The sequence below is a fragment of the Sorex fumeus genome, unplaced genomic scaffold, assembly GCF_029834395.1.
Source record: "Sorex fumeus unplaced genomic scaffold, SorFum_2.1 ptg000109l, whole genome shotgun sequence".
NCBI lineage: Eukaryota > Metazoa > Chordata > Mammalia > Eulipotyphla > Soricidae > Sorex > Sorex fumeus.
Window position 1 is genome coordinate 518,608 of NW_026606166.1, and position 26,175 is coordinate 544,782.

Here is a 26,175-nt window from a genome sequence, read left to right on the forward strand (position 1 = left end):
GGGAGCTCTGTTGAAAGGAGGCCACACAACAAGGGTCCTTGACGGAAAACCCACTGAACCCCAGCCCTGGGGGTCACTGGTTCTCTGCTCCAGGGGACAGCGGATTACAGAGGGTGAGTGCCTGGGAGCTGAACTGTGAGGGGAACAGAGGTGACACCAGGGTGGACAGTGTCCTGTGCGCCACCGAGGCAGTCCCTGTCTTGGTTACAGAGCACCCCACGGCCCTGACGCCAGCGAGGCTGCGAGGCTCTTCTCTTTGTGCTGAATACTGAGGGATCGGTCATGAGGTGGGACCCACATGCCCAACCTGTCTTCCAGAGTGGACCCCAGATGGAGTCTTAAAAGTAATTAGATTGTAGGTCATAGTTTAAAGGTCAGGGTCAAAGTGGGGAAAAAGCAAGTGAAAAGAAGTAAAGATATCAGAAAAAGTAAAAAACAATCAGAGGTATATCCTGCAACAGAAAGGACAATTAGACTCAACATATGTCACACTCGTGGGTCACACTCAGAAAACCGCAATTTCATGTGAGAAAACCTGGGAGGCCCAAAGGAAATGCAGATGAAAGGAATCACTCAATTAAAATCTGACCCCATACCCCATGCGCCCCCCCAAACACACACACACACACACACACACACACACACACACACACACACATGCATACAGGTTAAGAGCAAATTTAAAGTTAAAAGAAAACAAATCCACACATGATTTGAATGATTAGGGATGTCACCCTTCCTGTGTTCTAGTTTATTCTATGGGTAAGGAAATCCCCAAAGGTATCAGACAAAGGCAGTGGCTTTTGGAGGGTGATGGGTGGGCCTGTCCGCAGTGCTGGCGTTTTCCTGTGGTGTCATCTATGGAATGACAGACAATTGGTATTTGTTCTCCTAACTGAACGCTGAATTTATTGTGAGACACAGTTCAGGAATCCCATGCTTCAGTTAGGCATACTGTCCTATGTCTGACTCTGGGCATTCAGGTCTAGATGATTGCAGGAGGGTGAGAGGGCTCAGGAGCCAATCTTACTGCATTTCACTTAGAATAGATTACAACTGCCCCCTTTATCCTCTTCCCTCCAATTTGGTCATTAATTGTTAAAGATCTGGACATTTCTATAGTTCCCTGAAAGAAGAAAGGTATTTAAGCCATAGCTGTTGGTAGCACGTGCCCTCCTCCCCTGCCCCCACCCAGCTGCGTATTCTGACATTTATAAAAGTCAAAATGAGCAGAGTGAAATAAATGTGCATATCCCTACTGTGGAATAAACCCTGCTCCTACATTCTCTCCTCGGAAAGAGAGAGGGGAAACCGACACCAGACAGACACAGTGTGAGATTCGGGTGTACGGCCTTGCAGTTCCTGAAGCCAGTCAGTCAGTCAATATTGTTAATGTACCTTGTTAATTTGATAGGATTTGTCAGGTAACTCCACTGGAAAATTATATAAAACTGTTCCAGATGAAAAGATGATAGTGACATGAATTAAAGTGATAGAACAATAGTGGAATATAAACCAGAAATGACACCCAAAGTGGCCGTTGATTTATGGCCGTCCTGAGTTTGGTTCTGGGCTCCCATGTATATTAGCGCTACAAATCTGGGTCCATTTAGCAGAGGGACGCTCATACATACATCACCAGCTCCTGCTCCAAGCCAAGGTCACTCCCCATTGCATCAATCTTTTCAACAGCGCCTACTCCACAAAGCAGGACTTTTGTAACCATCTCAGACGTAACAGACTCGCACCCGCCTTCATCTTTCTTTTATCATGTAAAGTACACTTTAACTTCTATTATTTTTATCTGCAAATTGTTACTGTAAGGTTCATCCATTATGGGTGCTATCTTGGCATCAACTGCCTATGCACTGCCTGGTCACTGAAGATGTTCCCAATGACGGCCTTCCTTGGGGTCACTTCCTAGAGGGGAACCCTAATTTGAGTCTGGGGATGAGGTGGGCAGTGAGTGTGCTAGGGTCAAGGTGGATGGGCAGGTGGAAAACCATGTAAACAATCAGTGAGTTCCCCCCAAACTGTTGGCAAATCGAATTATTTCCCCCCCCAGAATCAAATCACATTTTCCCGGTGACTTGTAGTTTCAGAGATACTTTATCTTCATTTGGAATTGATCAGTAATTGGCAGGGGCTCCCAACATTTTAGTTTTAAATTTCTTGGCCCCGCAGGCTTTCCATCAAGTAGTTAATGATCTGTAGAACACTTGCCTGCCTAACGGAGTCACTATTTAATTTTTTTAATTAAATTTTTTTTGGTACCATACCCAGCGATGCTCAGGGCTTACTCCTGGCTCTGCACTCAGGGATCACTCCTGGCAGGACCTGGGGGATTAAAAGTGGTGCCACGGATGGAACCTGGGTGGGCCGCATGCGAGGCAAGCACCCCACACACTGTATTACTGCTGCGGCCCCAGGAGTTCCTATTTAAAGAAATCTGCAGGGGACTCTTTCCTAACGGGAAAAATCCTTTTGTACATTAACAATCTCATCCTATGGGAGACATGTGTCTTAACTCCTTACAACAGACAGGACACAAGGCCCATGGGGCACCATCCTCTCTGCTGGACACGAGGGTGCCCTCTGCACCCTGTTCAGGAGGGCCCAAGGATGTCTATGGCAGGAGACGATTTCCTGAGCCCACAGTTAAAGACGAGTATGCGGGACCCCGCCTGGAAGCAAGCAGAGACCTTTTCTGTCCCCACCGTGGGAAAGACCAGTTAGGAGGTGGTGCCCTGGGCAGTGAGGGAAAAGCAGTGCCTGGCTCCGGGGAGGCTCAGTGAGGGGACGAGGCTGTAGGTGAGGTGGGAGCAGGGGCGGCAGGCCGGCAGCGCAGGATGTGGTGAGCGCTGTGCTGGCCAGGGAAGGTGGCGGCTGGGAGGAGGCGGCTGATGCCTATTTCCTGTGCTCATTTTTCTCTGAAACATTTATCTGTTCGTATTCCTCTGGGGTCACTCCCAGCTGTGCTGAGGGCTACTCTGGCTCTATCGCCTGTGGGGCAAAGTAGTGCCGGGGACTGAATCAGGGTTGGCTGCAAGCAAGGGACATGTCTTCACCCTGGATTATCTCTCTGGGATCATTTTCCTCAGAGCCAAGGCCCAGGACATGAGGAAAGGGAAAACCCTTGCAGGCGTTTTGCTGGTCTTGCTTTGGCAAGCTCTAAGCAGGCCCGAATAATCATGGCGCAGCTTTCTCTATAGGCCTAGCAGGTACAGTGCCAATTAGAAACACCCTTTAATGAGCACTTACGGTACCAGGAGCTACGAATACTAACCGGCACCCGCTCTGTGCCCGCGGGAGTACAAATCCTTTGTGTGCACCGATTCCGATCTCTCAACTAACTGCCCTGTGACGTTGGTGACTGTTTATTCTCCTTCACAGACAGGAAACTGATATCCAGGAGGCAAAGTGACCTGCCCTGTATCACATGTGGCAAAGCTGGAATTTGAAGAGTCAGGAGACGTGGCTCCAGAATGTGTCTTTTCAGTCACACGAACAATTTTCAAGAATGGTGTGCGGTGGTTCACATACCAGACTGGGCCAGGCCATTGCCTGCTTCAGGCGGTGGTGCTCAGGAGTGGGAAACCACTCGTGCTCAGATTCTGCATCACCAGCTCGTTCTACTGCCCCACAGTCTCATTCCCTTGTGTCCGGGATTGTGACAGGACTGTATGCCACTAGTCTTTATTTGGGGGGGTTTGGGTATCACCTGATGATATTCAGGGGTTATTTCTTTTCTTTTCTTTTTTTTTTTGCTTTTTTGGGTCACACCTCGTGATGCTCAGGGGTTACTCCTGGCTCTGCACTCAGCAATTACTCCTGGCGGTGCTTGGGGGATCATATGGGATGCTGGGGATCGAACCCGGGTTGGTGGCTTGCAAGGCAAATGCCCTACCCATTGTATTATCACTCAGGCCTAAGGGGTTATTTCTAACTCCATGCCCTGGTGGTGCTTGGAGGACTGAAGTGGTGCTGGGAAATCCAATCAGGACCAAGGCAAGCACCCCGCTGCCTCCAGCATCTCCCTGCCTCCCCCCCCCCCCCACACACACATGTCTTTCATCTTAGGTATAAGAAAAGCTGTGACTTGAAAAGATTCTTATGGCACAAAGTGAAAAGGACAGGAAATGCATTTATAGAAAAGAGAACAAAAGGATGTGCTCCAAACTGGAACGGAGGCCAGTTCTGGGCGGTGCGACTCATCCTTGCCTTTTCTGTATTTTTGCACAATAACATTTTTATCCAAAGTGTCCAGATAAATATTTAAAATGTTATTCTTTTCATTTTGTGGTGGGAGTAGGGGGCTCCTATTTCAGATTTTAGGACCTTTCTTGACTTTTAGAACGAGGAGAGGGGCCTGTGTTGGGTTTTTTAACTGACAATCAGGAAGCTTTGCCAGACGAAAGGTGCCATCTGCCTGGGAGGTCTCCAGTGTGGATGGGGCGGGGCCACCGGGAAGGAATGCCCGGAGCTGCATCACACCCAGCGCGGTGCCATGCTCACCGTGATGCCAGGCAGGCTTGCCCCTGCCTGCTCGGGCAGCTCGGGGCTGGCTACAATGGGCAGCCTCTTCCTGAGAAGCGGGGAGGCCATTTGTCTCCCTTGCCAGCTCTCTCCCGACCCACTTATCCAGAGCCATCCGTCATGACCTTTTCATGCTCCCTCTCCTGACAGCTTCCAGATACAGTGAGTCAAACTTCACTGGAAGCAAACTATCACACCAACTGTCAAAGGCAGAAAACATCGCCTGATTGCTGTCCCCCATCAGCACCGGCATATAAATCCTTTCTTAACAAGACAGCTCAAAATAAACCGAAATGCGACTCTAATGTACGTACAACTCTCCGGGGGAGCTATTTGTCCGAGGCTTCCGAGTCATCATGAGGAGGCCTCGTCTGAACTACGCGCAAGATTTCCATGCAAGGAGATTGGCTCCGGAGAGCCACCGCGGTGACCGCAGGCTGAGCTGACCACATCTCTCTCAGGACCGAGAGTGAGGGTGAGGGATGCTCGAGTCAGAGCCCCGAGTGCCAACATTCGCTTCCTAGCTCCTAACTGAAGTGGGAGAGTGTCTGCAAGGCGGCCACACTGGGCAGAGTGACAGGAGACTCGGAAGGGGCCTAGCATGGTGCCTGGGCCCGAACCTATGACCTGGACTGCTTCCCTGAAGATTTATTGTGGGGATGAAGGTGCTCGAGCCAAGGGGAGCGTCGAGCTGGGGCACTCTGGGAACTCCGGGTGGGATGAGAACATGGGAGCAGCCCTGCGCCACATCGTGGAAATGCATCAGCCCGGAAGGACTGTTCACTGGGCAGACCAATGCTTGCATGCTCGCAAATCCCTGTAGTGGCTTCCTGCAAGTGTTCGTACCTCCGACAGAGCTGGACTCCAGACCAGGAAAGCAAGTGAGAGGGGGTCCTGCCCCCAAAGTCTCCAGGTCAGAGAGCCTGCTTTCACAGGCTGTTCACAGCTGCGGCCTGGGCGAAGACCCCCTCAGCGAGCCTCAACTCCACCTTCCTCCTTTGAAACATGTGACAGTTCCCGGAGTGTCAGGCGGTGGGGGATGTCCTCAGCACGGGGACTGGCTTCCAACAGGGCTCGATCATGATCACTAAAATGATTATTGCGGGCTTGGGAGCCCCACCCGTGGTGTCTAGGGGCTACTCCTGGCGGTGCTCAGGGAACCATCTGTCTCCTGCCTGCAAGGCTTGTTTGTGCTCAGGCCTCTGAACTCTCTGGCCCAAATACCACCAACATTATTATTAAAGATGGTGGCCAGAAAGCAACAGAACATTCTTGCCCAGGGAGATGAAGCTATGAGTAAAGGATGAGCCGTGAGCCGGCTGGCACTTTAGAGCCAACTGCACTGGGACCGGCCCACCCCTGGCAGGGTCCTCCTGTCACAGGGGAGACTGGTTCGGCGGCACAACTTCCCGAAGGCACACTTAAAATGCTCGTCAAGAAGGAAAAATACCACTTTGGTCTAAATGAGGGCATTTGCCATTCCACGCCTGAGTGTATTTTCTGAGTTACCGCTTATCTGCCCGGGCGCGTGAGCTGTTGCTTCACTCATCAATTTCCTGCAACTCTGAATCTCAGACGACACCAGGCCCCGTGTTAAGCCCCAAGCAGCCTTTTTCTATGATTCTACAATCCTCTTGTCTTTAGGTTACGCAGAGCCGAGGAGAGTCTAGAGAGGCCCCCCGGGAGCGATCCTGAACAACTCCTTGCCGGAGTGGATTTTGCTGAATCTACACAGCCAATCGATAGTATCATGAAGCGGCCGGCGAGGCCTGTGAAACTTGTCTGAATTTACACACAGGATCAGACACGCAGGCAGCCCGGGTTTAATGAGACCTTTGAGATTGACTCAGCCGGGGCTTTCATCCTCCACATGACAAAACTGAGGCTCAGGGTGGGGGTGTGACTTGTCTGAAGTCACCCATTAATGACAAAGCTGCAGCTGTAATTCACCCGCTCGTATTCTCAGGCCCGAGGAGATCAACTCTCTGGTCTTACTCCGTTTACAAAGCAGATTAAAAAAAAATCACTGCCACCAGTAATATATGCAGGACCCCAAACAGATGACAGAAATCAAGTTTTGAGTCACCACCAGAAGTTGACCCTGTGGAGCCCTGCTATTTGAGACCAAGGGGGCTACCGGGGCCCAGGGGTCTTGGCTCTAACCACCCGGCACTGTTTAGAAAACAGCCCAATGCTGCCACTTCCAATGAATGGTCAGTCAGACTCAGTGACCGGACCACTGTCCTTGGATCCAGACCCGGGGGTGGGGGAGGGCCTGGACCCCAGCGCCAGTGTGGCACGACATGGCTCACACTGCAGGAGACACAGGGTGGTCTGGTCGCTGTGCTCGGGCTCCCTCTGCCCAGGAAGCTCCTGCACGGATATATATGGAGGCTCTGGGACCTCTAAGCTAGCGTCTGCTTGTAGACGGGCCTTCTGGGGAGCCGGCAGGGTCATAGCCAAGCACTTCCTTTCTTTACTTTCTCTGGGAGGCACTGGGGATCGAACCCAAGCCTTGCACAAGCAAGGTAAGTGCTCAGCCACTAAGGCGCAGGTCTAACCAAGGAACATCAGTTTCTAAGACGGCCGATGACGTCACTTGCCGAAGCAGACTGCCCCTGTGTTCAGACCCAGACAGACTGTTGCAGAGCTCCAGCGCCACGGAGGAGGAAGTGACGCAAGGAAGACGGAATCGTGCCAGGCTCCTCCACAAAGCCTGTTCCATGAATTCCACTATGATGGAGCCTCTCAATGTTTGTCTCTTGGTTTCTGGGCGGTACTTACTCCTGGCTCTGTGCTCAGGGAGCACTCCTGGCTGAGCGTGGGGGGACTGGACAAACCTGGGTTGGCCGTGCAAACGGCAAGTGTTCCATCTGCTGTATTGTCACTTCAGCCCTCTCTCAATGCTTTTCATGTCTCAATTCTTTGTTGGACATTTAAAGAGCCTGAAAAATTGTCACTAGAAATCTTGGATTATTCCACAAAAATTCTCAAAGGAGTGATCTAGGAGAAGGGAATTAAGGAGAGTATAGCTCAAAAAAAGCCCCTGGGTTTTTTTTTGTGTGCAATCCTTGTCGTCAGGGGATTTCCCCACGTAATCACTGCATTAAACCCTATTTTAATAAAGGAATTTTTGGAGTCTGTCATGATAATATTTGTCCTGATATGTCATGAGCTCATTAACCATCACTAAATTCTCTTCCAAATTTTGGTTCAGAAAATGTAATCACAATCAGAACAATTATTTAATGTGAGAATTGCATTCTGAAATCACTCAATGGACCTAGGGATTTAGGAGGGAAGTGTGATACATATCTCCTTGTGATCATTAACATAAAGAAAATACAGTAAGGAAGTGAAATGGAAAAGCAAAAGAAAAAGACATCTATTTCTGAAAAACATGTGTTTCCAGGTTATAGAACCACACAGCCTTTGCTCCATAGGTCACCCCCCAGGAAAGAACAGGAGCAAATATTTGATGCTTACAGTCACACAGAACTACTCTGAGTCTCGGAACGGGCCAAGGAGGAACAGCCCGGGCTGCAGCTGCTGGCTTTCACTCACTTCGTCTTGTGTTGTTGATGTGTTTCTTAAGTTTGCATATTGCATATTAAGAAATCACATTGGAATAAAGTCTTCCTTGAGTGTTGGCTTGTAGGTATTGATGAGGGGGTTGAATAATAGCCGCAACAGGACAGATAAACCAGGAAAGACAATAGATGGCAATTACCCTGCCTCTCATCATGCTCAGGCCCAGGGCAGGCATTTTTAATCAATCACAGAGTTTCCTTACGCTGCCTGGAGACGCGGTTCAAGATGCTGCCTCAGCATAACTCTCTGTGCAGACATTACCAAGCTGATTGGAGGCGTTCTATGAGATGAAGCCTTTTTACCTTGTAATATGTCCTACTGTACTTGATACTTTTGGTAAGTACCGATTATAGTCAGAAATGTTATGGTTATACATCCGGATCATTTTATAAAGAAATAATGGAGGGGGGAACCATGAATCCTTTTGGTAGAGGTTATTATATAATCCAGTCTTTACCTGTAAATCTGGCACGGCATCTGTCTTATACAGAATTAGGTTACATCTGCAATTTTCACACAGATGAGGTTCCTGGCCTGTTATGGATTCAGTACGTCCCTTCAGTGACATGGGACAGTTGATGTTGGCAAATAATAAGGTGAAGGCATCAAGGTAGCACCAGTGGCACAATTACCACAACACTTCTCTGCCTGACACCGGTGGGAAGAGGAGGCTGACCCACCTAATTTAGGAAAACAATGTGGGACAAAGAGATCAAGGGCACTAAGATAGTCAGTCCTTTGCCTATGGTGAGGTTGTACTTTCCAAATGTGCAATCAAGAACAGAACTGGAGCTAGCGAGTCTGGGATGAGTTGAGGGTCGTGGTGACTGAGAGTGTCAGAGCCACTGTGGGAAGGTAACATACACACACACACACACACACACACACACACACACACACCGTGGGAATGTTGCTTCCTTCCTGACTTGTGGCAGCTCCCAGACTGGCACAAGGTAATTTAGCTTCTGCAAAATCACAGAAACTGATGGAGAGTGAACTACGGGATTCCTGAATCACTGCTGGCATTCAGCGCCTGCCCCCTTTGGTTTTGGTCTCATCCAAACCTTTTCCACTGTCAGCCCTGGCACGTACAAGTAGTACCCCCATCTGATGCATGCTCTGTGGTCAGGAACACAGAGATCAGGTTAGTGGGGATAAACCTCAGCGTGGGGTGCAGCCAAGTAAGGTCTGCTTATGGGGCATCAGGAAACGTCTATACTTTAGGTCAACAGAAGAAAAGCAGACAAGCTGGATGTTTTCAGGAGGGTCCGTGAGAAATACAGGATGGTAAGCAGAGGACCTGCTTTGGTAAGCGTCCTGATGGGATAAGAGTCATACTGGATTAGGGAGAAGTATGAGGGATCTGCAGAATTCTTAAATCTGGCCAATGAGACAGAATAATTTCCTTTGTAAAGGCAAATTACTAAAGACTGAGGCAAGTGTGGCCGTGGATGGGCTTTGAGTTTTGTTCTGCCATGTGATTGGGCAGCCCAGGATATATTCTGATGGTTGAAGGGGCAGGGAAAGAGAGTTCTTGCTTTGGATTATAGACACATCGTTATTTCATTAACCCCTCCAAGTATACCTTCTCAGTCACAAAATGAGGGCAGCAACATCAAGACACTATGTGGATGGAGCAAGGTGATGGGAAGGGGTCAAAGTTCATGGTCTACTAGGAATCATTAGCGAAAGAGTGATCATTTGCATTCAAAGCATAATATAGCGCTCAGCCAAGGAGCCTTGCTCTCAGCCTGAGGTTCCCATCCCGGCTTCCTCACATACTAGATGCCCCTCCCTCAACCCCATCCATCACAGGGAACCGGAGATAAGCTCCCAGCACGTTGATGACAGGGTCGGGACCATAGGGGACTGTGGAGCAGAAGAGCGATTGGCCAAGTACTGGAACCCGGAAAGCACTCGATAAATGCTAACTGCTTTTAAAAATTCTAATTTTCATGACTATCACTTATAAAGATTGGATCTTCGCCACAGGTTTCATTAATAGACTCCAAGGAAGTGTTCCAATGCTGGAGAAGTCCGGTGGGGAAGCGCTTTACAATGGGGTCTTACAGCCTGAGTGTAGCGTCTTGTCCTGGCTCTCTCAGACATAGTGGCAGATGGAGACAGGGGAGCAGGGGCCACTGTTCTGCAGAGCCACGCAGCAGCGATGGCTGTCCCACCTTGGCGGCGTGCTCTCACGCACCACAGCCTCCGAGCGGCCTTGAGGCTTGTGTGGAATCAGCCAGGCTGCTGGGTAAATGCCACACACGGACACTCACCACTTGGAAGGACCTGCCACAGGGGGGCAAGTGAAATCTCTGCTCTGACCGACACAGGATGGAGGAGCGGAGGAGCCCATCCATCAGTGTCAGGAAAGATCTGAAGCACCTGGCTAGTCAGTTGAAATAAAATAAATTATTTACTGATCTCAGAACCCAGCTGCTCACTTGAACGCTCAGGACAGGCATGCTGTTGGGCTGCCTTGCCCTCAGCGGCAGATTCTGATTCGGGAGTGCTTTCTCCACCCTGCAGGTTCAGTTTTCTGTTGTTGCTAGAATCAAAGGGTTCTGGAAGAATCCAGGAAGGAGAGAGGGCCTTGAGTTAATGCCCCTGAACTCAGTGGCTGGAAGGGGCTCATCTGATGTGGTATTTAAGGGCACAGTTTCTCTGGTTGTCACAAAGACTCCTCAGGACAAATAACTCCTGCCTCTCCGTACAGACACTGCTAGACCCATAGTGGTAACCCATATTCTGACCCACCAGTGAAGCGCCTCGGAACTCTGACTCTCCACCAGAGGGCGCCATGAGTGTCCCCCTGCAGTGGCCTGAGCTGACTGGGAGGCACCTCTGAGGACAAGTGCTCTCGGGAGAGACACACCAACTGCCCCTTCCAGACTCCACTGTGGCTCCAAGTAAGACTGGCCACCAGGGCCATTGTCTCATCGGAAGGGGCTGGTTAGCTATTTTCAAGATGGTGGGCCAGAGTGTACACAAAGGCCAGGGACGTGATAATGCCAATGGTGAGAGCAGCAGGAGGGCTCCATTCAGAACGCGGCTCCTATAGTCAGGGCCTCTCACACACCGCTGATCGGCAAAGCTGACACTCATTTCACACACGACCAGAACTAAGCAGAAAGGGCCGCGACAGAGGCCTCTGGCAGGCACCTGCTCGGATGCGAGCCTGCCCTGACGGCTGCTTGCAGGTCGTCCCAGAGCCTCTGGGAGATTACCCAGGGGACGCCCTGACCATCTAAGTTTATTGTTTTGGTTTTTGCAAAAAGAGAGGGGTAAGTTGGTGACTGTCCCCAGACGCTGCCTGTCCCCTAGGGGAAGACGGAGACAAGGCATGTCTGACTGCTTATCCGGAGACTCCCCTCCTGGGATGGTGGAGACGTTCTGAGCTAAGACAGGCTCTTTATGGGCCTTCTTCAAAGTGGACCCACTAGAAGCAGCAGAGCCTGTCACCCGGACAGTCCCTGGGCCAACGTCTGCTTAAGGGTTTTACACCTTCCTGGATACAAGCAGGAATGAGTCAGCAGCGAAGGCACTGAGCAGGCAGGAAAAGGCAAGTGGCAGTGTCGTAAGGCAATCCTAGGGATAGCAAGCAGCGGAACAACTGAGGGACTTTACAGAAGTCAATCAGTTTGAAGGGAGTCTCAAGTCACTTCTATTTCTAATCTTCTGCTTCAAAAGAAGATGGCAGGGGGCAGGGGAGAGCGCTGGGTATGGGGGGAAGGGAGTGCTTCAGCCTTCACGGTTCAGCATGTTCGCAGGGAAGGAACTGGCGCTGGTTGACTTGGACCTCACGGAAGTTGTTTGTTGCTCCTTCCCCCGTTCCTGCCCGGTCTGCCCTCCGCCCCGGCACTCACCTAACTGGACGTCGGTGGTGAAGCGGAGTCTGTGAATCATGCTGACTTTGAAGGACTTGTAGTGGTGGCTGCTGAGCATATCCTGCACGGTGGCGATGTCAATCTGCGAATCCTCCTCGAAAACCCCGTCTGCCCTTGAACCTGGGGAGGAAGAAGCAGTTTAACACATAAAGATACATGAGGCTTGGCAAATGGTGTCTGCTTAAAATGCTTTGGGATAAATTAAAATAATATGGGCTATTTAATTTGGAGAAGAAAAGGCTGAGCGATGACTTAATAATGCCATTCCAGTAAACAGAGAATGGTAACATATTCATCATTCCACAATTAATTCCACAAACACTGCCCTTCCTATGGCAGGCCCTTGGCTGGGCAGTCGGGAGAGGAAAAGGGAAAAACTCGTGCATGCCAAAAGCTCTTGGGCTTTACAGGAGTGAATCAAAAAGCACAAAAAATCACAGGTGGTCACACTTCTAGTTTCATTTTTGGATGATTTTCCCAATCAGCAAAGTCGTTTGAGCGCTTTAAAGAACCACCGTCCTCAGCCACAACTCTCACGCTGCAAGCATGGAAGTTCCCTGCCAGGCGCTGTGCTGGGCTTGGTGGCCATGTCCTGCAGGCAGACCAACGGGCTTTGGGGATCCTCTTTCTCAAACTTTGATCATCCGTTCACTCGCAAATGTCTGCCGAGAGCTCTGTGGAGTCCTCTGAGACGTGATTTGAGGAGCAAGTAGCAAGACTGGAGCCCACAAGGGCTTCCCCAGCTCCGCGGCCTCGCCCAGGAGGCTCCCTGGTCGGCTAAGCCAGGAGCATGCCAGTCGGAGAAGCAGCGTGTTCAGTGCTACTTGGTGCTTCTCTCTCAAACCTTCACTCCACTTTTCCCTATGTCTCTGGCTACACACAGGTCCAGGAGCCCCTCGGCTGGGCCTCGACCACGCCTTCCTCCCTGGCCTGGACTGTCCCAGCACACCCAGGCTAGCTTCTCGCTCCGAAGGCCATGGCGGTCGGTTTACAGGCAGTATCGGAGTAGGCAGTCCTGGGCTCAAAGCCCTGCTCCACCCCTAACGCGAACTGTGTCCCTGAGCAAATGACTTGCTCTCCTAGTGCCCCCACCCTTTTTGGGGGGTGGTTGAGAAAGAGTGCAAAGGGCCCAAGTACATTCTTTGCATGTAGGAGGCTCAAGTTCAATCTCTGGTAATCTGGGTCTCCTGAGCACTCAGGAGTGACCCCCGAGCTGGGAGTGGTCCACAGTACCACCAGATATGCACCCCCCCTACTCCCCAAACAAAACAAAAACCCAAAAAGTCTTAGTGGAGCCCATTCAGCCCTGCTCTGAAATTGCTAAGGGGTTGCTCTATCCTCATCTGGAACTTTTGTGATTGTCGGGAAACTTGATAAATTATAAATATGTAATTGATAAATAAATTTGATAAATATATCTCTCTAGCTTCTCCGGCCAGCAGTAACAGGCAACTGGCCGGCTAAATTACCTTTAAATTCTGCTAAATAAGTATATTGTAAATGCGAGCATATGTGAGGGATCACTACACATCAGACACGATGCTAAGCACTTTAAAAGGCATTTAAGTCTCACGCTGACTCAGAAGAACGTATGATCTGCATTGTATGGATGAAAAACCTGTGGCTTTGGGTCACACTGCACAGCGCTACACTGTCAAGAGGAGGTGTGGCTGCTGGTGGCCACCACCAGGAAAGGGGCGCCCTTGTCCAGAAGAGGCCAGTCACAGTAAGGTACTCTGGGCCTCAGATGAACCCAGGGAAACCCAGAGAGACTATCTGGGGGTAGAGCTGGAGCTGAAAACTCAAGAGAAGAAAAAAACATAAAAATTCCTGGGGCTGGAGAAATAGTACAGTGGGTAGGGAACTTGCTTTGCACGTGACTGTGACTCCCAACCACATCAAGGAGCATGAGAATTCCACTTTGTGACAGCCGAGCACCCGCTCAGCCTCCATCTCCCATGCAGGGTAAGCGCTGAAGTCCAAGTTGGTTTCTGGTCATTTCACGTTTAAGTTACCATTAAGAATGCCTTATTTTATTTAATTTCCAAATCCTCCTATTCAACATGTGTGTATGTGTGTGTGTGTGTGTGAGTGTGTGTGTGTGTGTGTGTTCACCTACAGCAATGCTTCCCCATACTCCAAAGGGCCCTCCAGTGAATATGGATACGATCTTCTATATCATATGGATGAAAAATCTGTGGCTTTGGGACCTCAAGTCCCATCCCTGTGTTACCTGAGGGTCTGCAACTTCTGATCTCTCTACCGGGTCAGCCTTCTCCCCTTCAGCCCCTCCCTGCCATTCCCTGGAGTGTCAGGAGCTCAAGGGACATCCCAGGGAATCCCTCCCTGATGCTAAGACGCCCTAGTCTAGTAGAGCTGGTTCAGGCCCCATGGGAATCTGATCATCGTGATGGCGAGACGGGTTTCCTCCTCTCAGGAGCTGCCCCCCACCCCCATAACACACTCAGGACACAGCAGGCGCCAATCAGGACCTGGGCAGAAACCAGATGCCACATGCAGGAAGGTGGGGATCAGAGAGGCCGAGAGATGTACTCAGCAGCATAATGCCGGGAAGCTGTAGAGCGGCCCACACTGTCTGGAAGGGCCCCCGGGAACACTCATCCCTTGCTCAGCAAAGTCTGACTATGGGCAGAAAGGCCACCATCCGGACCCCCCTGTCTCCTGGGTAACGACCGAGAATACAGAGTTCTAATTATCCTTTCCTTTTCCCGATACACTTTCTACCAAAATAGAGCTGCTAGGCTGTTGATCTCATTTCAGAAACTCTCCCACACATGAGAATTGTGGGGAACTTTGGCAAAATACTAAAGTCCTTTCAAGTTTTAAAAATTTTTGAAAGCTATCTTTGCTGAGAAAAGGCCATTCAGTACAATAGCTATCCACTTCTGTTTTCTTTACTAATGACTATTTTCCAAATATTGCAGGTATTTGATCTCATAAAGAGGTAACAGCTCATTATGCTAAAATGCCAATTACTGAAAGAAAAAAAATCCACACTTAAGACTTTTACATTTTATGATGTTGGATTAAAACCAATTTAAAAATTACTATAACGTGACATATAATTTTTTTTACTGAGCAATTTCAATGCCAGCTGCTAATAAAGCATCTCAGCTGTAAATGATAATTCAGATGCTTTTAGATAAAGTGGTACATAAATATGGCTGGAAATTGATTTAGCTTCTTCCAGAAGCTACTGAAGAATGACATATTTTGTTTAATACACCAGCTAATGTAGTCCTAAAAGCTCAAACAAGTGCCAGTTTTCACTCCTAAATTTGCTGTGGGAGATTAATGAAAACTTTATATTTTGCTGAAATGTTAATAATGGGCAGATGAGATGATAGGATTTTAGTCGAGGTCTTAAAGCTATGGAATAACCAGCAAGGCTTGTCAATTTCCTTATATTAATTTTGCTGGAGACTTATATAGCTGGAGCTGGCTCCCCACACTAATGCGTCTTGCATTGACCTTCTACTCTCTGACGGTGTAAATTCATATCCCCTTGGAGGATTTGAGTCAGCCTGATACTCGGGTGCATTCTGGCCCCAGCTGACCTGGTGTGTGCTGGCTTGGATGAGTGTGAGGCAAGAGCACCTTAGGGGCGGAGGCGGAAGGAACATTCCTGGGCTGGCCCCAGGAGGGTGTGTGCGGGGCGGGAACAGCTTCTGGAGCCCGAGAGCCATTTCTCAGAGTGGGATGAGGAATGATGCTGCCGGTTGGGTCCACAGAGCACTCAAGTGTGCACTGCACCCTGTGACTACTGTCCCCACCAGCCCAACAGGGAGGGGACACTCAGCAGTGAGAATGCAGCAGAGCTCCTGACAAACTTGCTACAGAACACAAAGTGGAGAGGGAGGGAGGGGGGGAGCAAGTGAGCAAGGGAGAGAAGAGAGGGGTGAGAGAGGAGAGAGAGGAGGGAGAGGGAGAGAGAGAGAGAGAAAGAGAGAGAGACAGATAGACAGACAGACAGACAGCACAGACATGGCCTGCAAATGATGCCCGCAACAAGTTCTTTCTCTAACGGCAAACCAGAGTATTTGACCGGATGGGATTCTTCAGATGTGCAAAGTTCTGGGGCTGTGCAGGCTCAACTCAGTGCTTTCGTGCTTTCATCCTTCCGGAAGGGTCAAACCCAACCTCACACGGATGATGCTTAGTACCGCATTACCAGCATACTCAAGTGATTTCCCCTACGATCAGTGTCACACTCATTTCCCACTTCTGTTAAGAGAAGACATTTTTATCTACTCAAGGTGAAAAGCAGAGCCAGAATGTCTTAAAAATAAACATTATTAGGAAAAAAAAATACTCCCCAAACTGCTAATTTAATTGAAATATAACCCTTTGCCATTGTGTTAAATTAGCAATTAAAAAGGTCACAAGCAATTAAATGAAACAAAAGCCACACTGTGTTCATCTACATTAAAGCTGAAGTGGGCCTCCTCGTGAGTGACAAGATAAATTGTAATGGTGCCTTCAAAGACTTCACATGTATTTTGTCAAAGTCGGGAGTGTTAATGTCTCTATGTGCCAGGGATTACCATAATGTATTGTGTCAAAACGCTAGAGCTGCAATAACTCAAAGATGTATTGTGATAGATCAAATTCCAGGGCGGGGCCTAAAAGTGACGGGTGCACAGGACTCAAACGGACTGTCAACAGGTTCTGGGAGGCTGGCCATGGTGTGGCAGGGTCAGAGGGGCCAGATGAGGAAGGAGGAAGTAAGCGACAGTACCTTTCTTGGGATGGGGAGGGGCCTATCTAGACAGGCTCCTGGGTCCACACCAGAAATACCTGGCTGCTCTTGGGGCCTGAAGATCAGTGGCCAGACGGGCGGTGCCCAGAGCCACCAGGGCTAGTAGCCCCATGCAGGGCTGGGGACTGAACTCGGGTTTTCTGCCCAGGAGGCATTCACCCCAGACCTTTGAGCCTGCCCCCTGATCCAACTAATCCTTGTTAATCTGGGGAGGGGGTGTGTGTTGGGCACACCCAGTACTGCGGAGGGTTTATTCCTGGCTCTGTGCTCAGGAGCGACCCCTGTATGTGTGGTGTTGGGGATCAAAACGAATGGACAATGTGCAAGGCACGCACCTTAACGTTCACCCTGCGTATCTTACAAACGCAGGGTCCCAACAGCACTGGCCTCACTGCCTGTGAGATGGGGAGAAGAGGAGGGGGAAGGAGAAATAAAGGTGAAGAGGAGGCAGGTGAGTTTGGGGCTAAGAAGTGGCCTCAGGGTTTAATCCCACAGGACAGAAGCCAGCGCAGAGTTCAGAGAGCTGCATTCTTGCCCCAACTGACCTTCCTGCACGTCCACTGTAGGGATGAGGAAGAGCGAGCTGGGTGGCAGGTGCCTCTTCTACCCTTCTGTCACCCCCCTGTGTCCCCCGCTTTGAAGAGCAGCAGTGGCAAGGGATACTTTGTGGGCAACTATAAACTCAAAATCCGTGGTTCTTACAAAGCACACTCTAGGGCCACACACGGACCCTCGGAGGGGGCCCATAACACCATTATTAGAATAATAGCAAGATAGTATTTGCCCTTTTCATGCTAATTATCTTACAAACGGCACAAAGTAAAAGAAAAGTTCACTGATAAGGTTCTGATTCCACACTGCAACTAACCTTTAAGAAACTATCACTTGAGTTTGGGTATATGAAAATTAATATCTCCAATATTATCTGGAAAGGCCAGTATGGGATTCCTTTAAAAAAAAAACCCAACAAATTTTAGGGCAATTTTCCTTCAAATAATCAATAAAAATCATGTGCTGCCAGAGAGTAAAGGCAGAATTAACTATGAAAGCCCAGGTGTCCTCTATAAAGTCCGACACCAGAGAAATGTGCAAAGAGATAAAACAATAGCCACTGGTTTTGTGACTCTTCCTGACAGAACAAAAAGCACTCTTCAAATAAACTACCACTAACAAAGTGAAACACGGTAACTCTTCTCATTAAAATTATAATGTAATTTTTTGGGGTATTTATTTATTTATTTATTTTGCTTTTTGGGTCACACCTGGCGATGCACAGGGGTTACTTCTGGCTCTGCACTCAGGAGTTACTCCTGGCGCTGCACAGGGGACCATATGGGATGCTGGGAATCGAACCCGGGTCGGCCGCGTGCAAGGCAAACACCCTACCTGCTGTGCTATCTCTCCAGCCCCTATAAGGTAATGTTTTAATAAAATGTAATGAATTTATTAGTTATTATTAATTATTTATTAGTTATTATTAACTATTATTTATTAGTTATTATTTATTAGTTATTATTAACATGTAATGAATTTATTAGTTTTTAAAAATAAATTCAGAAACATTAAAAGTTGCTCAATTTTTATTCCTCACCTATTATTTATAATCCAGTAAACAAAAGTTCTGTGGAGTAGTCAATACTTTTTAGGAGCATAAGTGATTATAAGGTCACAGTTAAGAGCCCCTGGTTTTTCTGAGTTTCCCTCTATACTTTTATTGTCCCTCGATATTCACCTGGGCCACTAGGATGCACACCACTGCACACCTGCTGTTAAGTGCTTGGGTTCCAGACCCGACAACAAACACAGAAAACTTGGCTAAACATGACAGAGCAATGGGTGACAAGACAAGGTCAATGAAAATGCAAAAAGATAGTGTTACAGTTTTACAAAGGGTTCCAGACTTGGGGTTCCACTGCACAGTCCCTGGGTAGTGCATAGGGGACATTCTTGCAAATGGCCACGATCAGTGATGCAAAGCTGGAGGGCTCGCTGTGGGCCACGTTCTGATGTCTGTCGTATCCCTGTTCCTTTCCTGGACGCAAACAACATGGCTCTTCATTTTTAGTTTCCGAGGGCCTTGGACCAAGTCTAAAAGGCTGGTGAGAAGTCAAGGCACCTTCGGTTCCCTTCTCCAAACATACCCTAGCCACCTCAACCCGGAGACGGCTGGTCCATGAGCGGCCTCTCCTTCTAACTCTGTGGCATGCCGCTGGTCATCCTGCCTGCCTCACACAGCATCGGTCTTGGCACCAAGTGTTTCAGCTGCATGGGAGGATGGCAGGGCTGCCAGCTGACAGGCAGGGGACACAGCACATCGAGGGGATTCACACACTCTCAGCGGGTGTCAGAAGTCAAAATGTCGGAGAGGAGAGGGGTGAATAGAGAAGCCCGAAAGTAAAGTAGCATTCCCCTCAATGCTAGGATGCGTGGGTGATTCCAGAATGGAGGACCCACTCTTTTAAGACTATGCACCTCAACATATTTCTTAAAGCTTTTATTTATTTATTATTTTGCTCTTTGGATCACACCTGGTGATGCTCAGGGCTTCCTCCTGGCCCTGCACTCAGGAATTACTCCTAGCGGTGCTTGGGGGACCATATGGGATGCTGGTGATTGAACCCAGGTCGGTCACGTGTAAAGGCAAATGCCCTACCCATTGTACTATTTCTCCGGCCCCGCACCTCAACATCTTGTCCAGAATCCCCCTGGTCCCTGGGAGTCCTGGGTGAAAGGCTCTCGCGAGAAGTCTCTGGCATTGCCTATGCTCCTTGGGGGGAAGAGCCTTACACCCCACAAAGCGCTCAGTAAAGTTCAATGAATGCTCCTGGTGACCTGATAGGTGTCTGCTACAACCAACACTGACAGTAACAGTGCCGGGCTGTGCACCCCCCTGTGTGTTTGTCTCAGTTACGAGAACTAACACACTAGGCCTCATTCTCCATCCAGACATCTTACAGCAACAGAATTACTAGGTACTCCCTATATGCCAGATACTATGCTCGGCACTTTATATAATCTCATTTAATTTTCTCATGGTGCTTTGAAGTGCTCCTTACTGTGCCTGGACCTGCCAGAACAAAGACTCGGGGTGTGTGTGTGTGTGTGTGTGTGTGTGTGTGTGTGTGTGTGTGACTACTACTTAAATAGGTGGTGCTTTCTCTCCACAGTGAGACATACCCGTCACTGCATCAGTCTCCCCACCCCCCCACAGTGAGATATACCCATCACTGCATCAATCTCTCTCTGTCCCTCTCCACAGTGGGGTATATCCGTCATTGAATCAGTCTCTCTCTCTTTCTCCCCTTTTTCTCCACAGTGGGATATACCCATCACTGCAGTCTCTTGCTCTCTCTCCACAGTGGGGCATACCCATCAATGCATCGGTCTCTGTCTCTGTCTGTCTCTGTCTCTCTCTCTGTGTCTTTCTCTCTCTACACAGTGGGGCATACCCACAACTGCATCAACCTCTCTTTTCACAGCAGGCTACACCCTTCGCTGCCCCCCTCACCCAGCATGATATACCCTTCAACCCTTCACTGGCTCTGCCAGGCCATAACCAGGCTAAGGACCCCTGCTGTCAGTGCCCAGCTGATTAAACTCCCAGAGCTAGAGACTTTCCACAGGGAGATTTCAGACCCTCAACAAATCAGGGTAATCCCATTTTACGAGGTGCTCAGAAAGAAATGGTTGCAGGTCTTAGAATTTCCAAAAGGAACAGCTCACAGAATGGGGGCGTTGGCTTGTATTCCAGACCCTGCTGACCCCGCCTGCTCCTACTCTCTCCCCTCTCTCTCAGGCTGCTCCATCCATCCATCCCCCTGATAGACCCAGCTCCTTCTTAGTTCGTTAGAGGAGATTCCTTAGCCTGGGACAATCTTTTCTTACTCATTATTTGGCTAACTCCTTATTTTCCCTTAAGAAAGCTTCCTCCTGGACCGGAGAGACAGCACAGTGGGTAGAACATTCAGGTTTGATCCCCAGCATCACAGATGGTCCCCTGAGCCCCACCAGGAGTAACCCCTGAGCGCAGAGCCAGGAGTAGGTACTGAACACTGGGGGTGCTCCCCCTCCCTCAAAGCGTTCTCCTGCTCTCCTTGGATCTGGCTCCTGTGCCCTTTGTACCATCACCAACCCTGGGTTCCCCATCACGCATCAATGTTTGGGGGCTGAATGGACCAATCCAGGCCCAGAAGCCAGTCACTGGTTAAGGGCGAACAGTGATCCCTCAGGGGCTGACGCCTCACTTGATTACAGGCCTTCTGAGAGTTAGGCTGCTCACAGAATTTCCACCACTTTCTCTCCCTCCAATATGCCTTTCTCTCTCTTCAAAATGCACAAGGACTGGTAAGGTCTTCTAAGGGGGCTGGGCATTTTGGATAATCTATGAGCCAAACACCCAAGAATACTGACTAGTCAACATTGGGGTATTCCTGTCGCTCCCTCTGACTCCAGAATTACACTTGATGCATGACCCAGCCATCACTCAGGGGCTGCAGGGCCATTTCCGAGGGCCAGGGCGTATGGGAGGGACGCCAATCCCTATACCCTCACTCAGAGCTAGACATGGTTTGTGGCTCGTCAAGCTTGTTTCCTTACTGCTCTAATGTACCCGTGTATCGCTTAATGAAAGTTCTTAATTGTAATTCAATTAATTACATACACAGAGTCCCCAATTACATTTTCCAATAAGACATTGGCTGTGGTACAGGTCTAAATGCACTTAACCAATTTTAATATATTAAGACCAATTTCCCTTGAATACTAATTACTACCTAATGATAAAATGAAAAGGGAGGAACTTTCAAGAAGGGGGGCAGGGGGGAGGTGAATGCAATGCAACGTGTGTAGAATTTCTCTGTCCACGTGGCACATGGCACATGTAAGAGGTGTGGACGAGGCACACACTTCTCCCAATACAGAACCAGCCCGGTCTGCCCTGGGGATCACTCACTCCTGAAGCTGGCTGCTGCCTAGAGAAGGCCATGGGGGCCCAAGGGGCCGAAGGGAAACAGGAGTGAGAGGGCGGGAAATGCCAGCACAGGCTGGCCATGGTGTCTGGGTACGGGCAGACACTCGGTCACTGGCCTTCCTCCGGGCTCGTCATGAACATGCTCTAACTCTCCTTCATTTGTTTCAACAGCTTCGTTCTTACTAGCCCACCCCAGGGTAGGGATTACAACATCACATTTTATCACTGAGGAAGTGAGGACCACAGAGGAAAAGAAAGGAGTTGACCAAGATCAGTCATACGAGGCTGCAAATACCTTTCTTCCCATCACATCACGCCAATCAATCTTCTTTCCACCGCATCACGCCAATCAACCCTCTAGCAACTGACAGTGAGTGGTGGGGACACATCAATTTCTTAAAAAAATTTTTTTAAATTTGTTTTTGGGCCACACCTGGTGATGCTCAGGGGTTCCTCCTGGCTCTGCACTCAGGAATTATTCCTGGCAGTGCTCATGGGACTATATGGGATGCTGGGAATTGAAGCAGATGCAGTTGTGTGCAAAGCAACTGCTCTGACCCCTACACAGATATTCTTTTTTCTTTCTTTTGCTTTTTGGGTCACACCCGGTGATGCTCAAGGGTTACTCCTGGCTCATGCACTCAAGAATCACTCCTGGCGGTGCTTGGGCGACCATATGGGGTGCTGGGAATTGAACCCAGGTCGGTCATGTATAAGGCAAATGCCCTACCTGCTGTGATATTGCTCCAGCTCCACAGATATTCTTATGTTAGAGAAAATAATTGTTTCACTTAAATTCTGCTCACATTTTTAAGCATGGAGCCATCGACTGTATTCATCTGAAAAGGCCCCACACATAGTAAATTCCTTGTAAGTGAACATGCTCAATTCACACTCCTTAGCCAGTTACTGGACACAAAAGATGTAGCAGAATACAGTTCATTTCCACTTGGAAACAGAGTTTATCTGCAGAGTAATGTTCCTTTTGCATTTCAAGACTGTGACTGTGGTACAGTGAAAGTGGCTTAGAGCCTTGGTATTTAAGTTCTGTGATCAAAATTAGAGAAATGAAGTCAGTTGCACCTGAAAAAGGCAAAGCCTTCAGAAGACAGGCAGAAACGTCCGGGAGTCCCCAGAGCTGGCAGAGAAAGCAGCACACACACATGCACGCACGCATGCACACACACACACACACACACACACACACACACACACACACACACACACAGAGCACATGGACAAATATACAGGCGACAAGAATCAGCACAGGCTGAAGAAGCACCACAGAAGGTTCTGGAAACATACCAGGATAAAAACTGCTCATTCACTGTCTCCTGGTGGTGACAGAGTGGTAAAGCCCCAGGAACAACATACAGAAGCCCCTCCTCAGAAAGAGGCTGTGTTGGGCTAGAGCCACAGCACAGAGGGGGAGAGGGGAGGAGGGGGAAGCTGGCCTTGCATGTGGCCAACCCAGGTTCGATCCAAGCACCAAATATGACCCCCTGAGCAACACCAGGAGTGATCTCTGAGCAGAGAGGCAGGGGTAAGCCCTGAGTACTGCTGGATGTGGTTCAAAAATCTAATAACCCCCCTCAAGAAAAAGGGGAAGAAATATATAGCCACCCAGATCTCGTGTGAAGCCAACTGGCAATTGGCCCCTCGGAGGCCTGGAGAGAAGCCTGGTGGTGCCACATCCCCAGGCGACTCACTCCAGTCAGTCACAGGCCCGGAAGGGCCAAGGGCCTTGTAAGTGAACACGCTCCAGTCACACTCCTCAGCCAGTTACTGAACACAAAACATGTAGCAGAATGGGGGTGACAAAGAGAAGTGAAGGGCAGAGCCCCACTCAAGCCCGGGGGCTGCAGGAGGAGCTGGCTACTCTGACTCTGCAGGCCACAGAGGGTTCCCCGGACTGACAGAGACACTGTCCCCAGCCACCATCCCTGCCTGGTGATTCCCACCTCCGGGGAATTGCTGCGCGTAATATGGTTCTGCAGTAACAGCAGACCTCCTTGGCTGAAAAGAAGATCCCAGAAGTCTGACATTTAAAGAACTGAAATACGGTAACTAGGTCAAGTTCTTTCGCTGGACCCTATGGACACGAACAGGCTTTCCCGGTCCCTGTGGCCGCAGGCAGGCCACCCCGTAAGCTTCTGTTCCTTCCCCTAGACGGGGGCGTAACAGGCTGCGAGAGGATGGTCCTAGGATCTCAGTTAAGCACACAAAAACCTGGTAAATAGATTTTTATTTTGGGGTCACACCTGATTGTGCTCAGAACTTCCTCCTGGCTGTGCTCAGGGTTCACTCCTGGAAGGCCTCAGGGCACCCTATGGGTACCAGGAATGGAAGCCAGGCTGGCCCTGCACAAGGCAAGCTCCCTGCCTGCTGCTCCGGCCCCCCTGGCAAACTAGCTGGAACTGTGCACGGCATGTACACCGGAAACGAAGGTTCCAAGAGGGGTCAGTCATTGCCCAGTGTCAGCAGTTGCTGTTCATGCCCTCCTTTGATTCTACAGATTGTTCTTGGAGTATGAAGCCCAACTCTGAGGGGGGTGATTCGCAAGTGAGAAATCGGGAAAACAAAGGGCTGGAATCTGCTGGGTCTCCCAAGAGCTGCTTTAACACTGCCTCAGGCTGTGGAAGAAGTAAGCTGGCACAAGCTGCAGCTTTCTCCCAGGCCGAGATAAAATCAGTGAGAAGGGGAAAAGGTCCCTGGCACTGTGGGCAGAAAAAGAAAACTGAGGCTCACTTTGGTGCAAGAATTCATCTCAAAGCCTGGGCAAGAACAAAGCCTTCTAACATTCCCCCGCTGCACGGTGGGCTCAGCTCCTTCCTGGCCTGATTCCTGCTCGCAGCAGGCAGCCAGCAAAAGGATGGACTCGATTAGCAGTCAAAACCCAAACTGGAAAGTGCAAGGACTTGGGTTTGTCATTTTCTCATCCAGGCCATGATGCAGCTTCCGTCCCTTGGAGGGTCGCCTGACATACCAGTGGTTTCTGCAATCCTCTCTCATTTATGGAGATGGTCATCAGAGCCAATCTTAGAATTAAGAATTCAGGTTGCTCCATCAACAACTTCAGGACGGCCTTGGGGATCAGCCTCAAATCCAGGCACTATCATTTGCTAGTTGGCTAATTTTGGGCAGTCATAACCTCTCTCCACAGCTGAAGCACTATCTCTGAGAAGGCAGGAGTGTGAACATGGCACGAGAGAGCTGTGAGCGGTGTCCACCATGATGCCTTACAAGAGATGACCCCAAGAATTAAAACATTGTTTTTGGATGAGAGGAGGGTCACATGCCACGCTTGGGGGCTACTCCCAAGTGAGTCTTGGGGAACCTGAGCAACAGGGGATCAAACTGTGGGGTTTCTACATGCAAAGCACATGCTCCAGCCTTTGGGGTCCCCCCCCCCCATTCCCACTCTGTATACCTTTCAATGTCCTTCCTTACACGAAAATTAAAAGGCTACTTCCAGCAATTTCCCAATCAAATGGTTTCAACTGATGAGGCACAAATTCTTCTGGTACACCACAGCACATTTGCTGGGGAATAGCTCACTTCCAATTTCTCTGATATTGTGACATATAGTGATAGACCTGCCCCACTTCTGCGGTCCCCTCTATTCTGCATCGCTCCCTCCCCCAGTCACACACCTTTGTCCTCCAAGGTCCTTACAGTTCCCCATTCTAGACCTTCCAGACCGCTCCACTGAGCAGCCAGACACAGAATGCTGTTTCTTCAATAGTTAGTAATTAGAGTCAACATTTGTTGAGTGTTTATTGTGCTAGTCATTGTTCTAAGAGGTTTAGGATTGTTAAAACTCACTGGTTCCTCCCACCAGCCTTACAAGGCAGATCAACTGTCTGAGGCTAAGGGAATTGTCCAAGGTCACACAAGTCAGCAGGTGGCAAGGCCAGGAGGTGAGCTAAGGTAGTGTGGTTCAATAGCACTCTCGGAAAAACAGAGTCTCACAGGCTTGTAATAATCTGCTTTGAAAATGGTTTTAAGGAGACCAAGCAGCGGGTCCTGATTAAATATACCAATAAACAGTAAATTTCTATTTTTTAAAATATTTGATTTAGCCTCTTTATGGTCCTTGATAGAGAATTCATATTTAAATAAAATACTTTTTTTTCCCTTGGGGGATTGGGGGTGACACTGGATCTCTGTCTTGTTCTATTTTCTGTTGTGTATAATAGCATCCAATTATGGCAAAATAAAATATTTTTTGGAGGGGGCTATACCTGGTGATGCTCCTGGGTTACTCCTATCTCTGCACTCGGGAATCACTCTTAGAGATGATCTGAGACAATATGGGATGTCAGGGATTGAACCCGGGTCAGCTGTGTGCAAGGCAAGGGTCTTATCCACTATACTATCTCTAGTCCCCCAAAAGAATTTTTTTTTAG

At 49.2% G+C, this 26,175-nt stretch overlaps 1 protein-coding gene across 3 annotated transcripts in view; it reads right to left on the bottom strand.

The window, feature by feature from the left end:
- Window positions 1-26,175, bottom strand: part of LOC130042716 (target of rapamycin complex 2 subunit MAPKAP1) — a 262,810-nt gene that overhangs the window by 25,814 nt on the left and 210,821 nt on the right. For all 3 annotated transcript variants that reach the window (XM_056134882.1, XM_056134880.1, XM_056134881.1), the window contains one exon: window positions 11,997-12,137. In XM_056134882.1, the coding sequence (XP_055990857.1) occupies window positions 11,997-12,137 (141 nt within the window). The remainder of the gene's footprint in view (window positions 1-11,996; window positions 12,138-26,175) is intronic.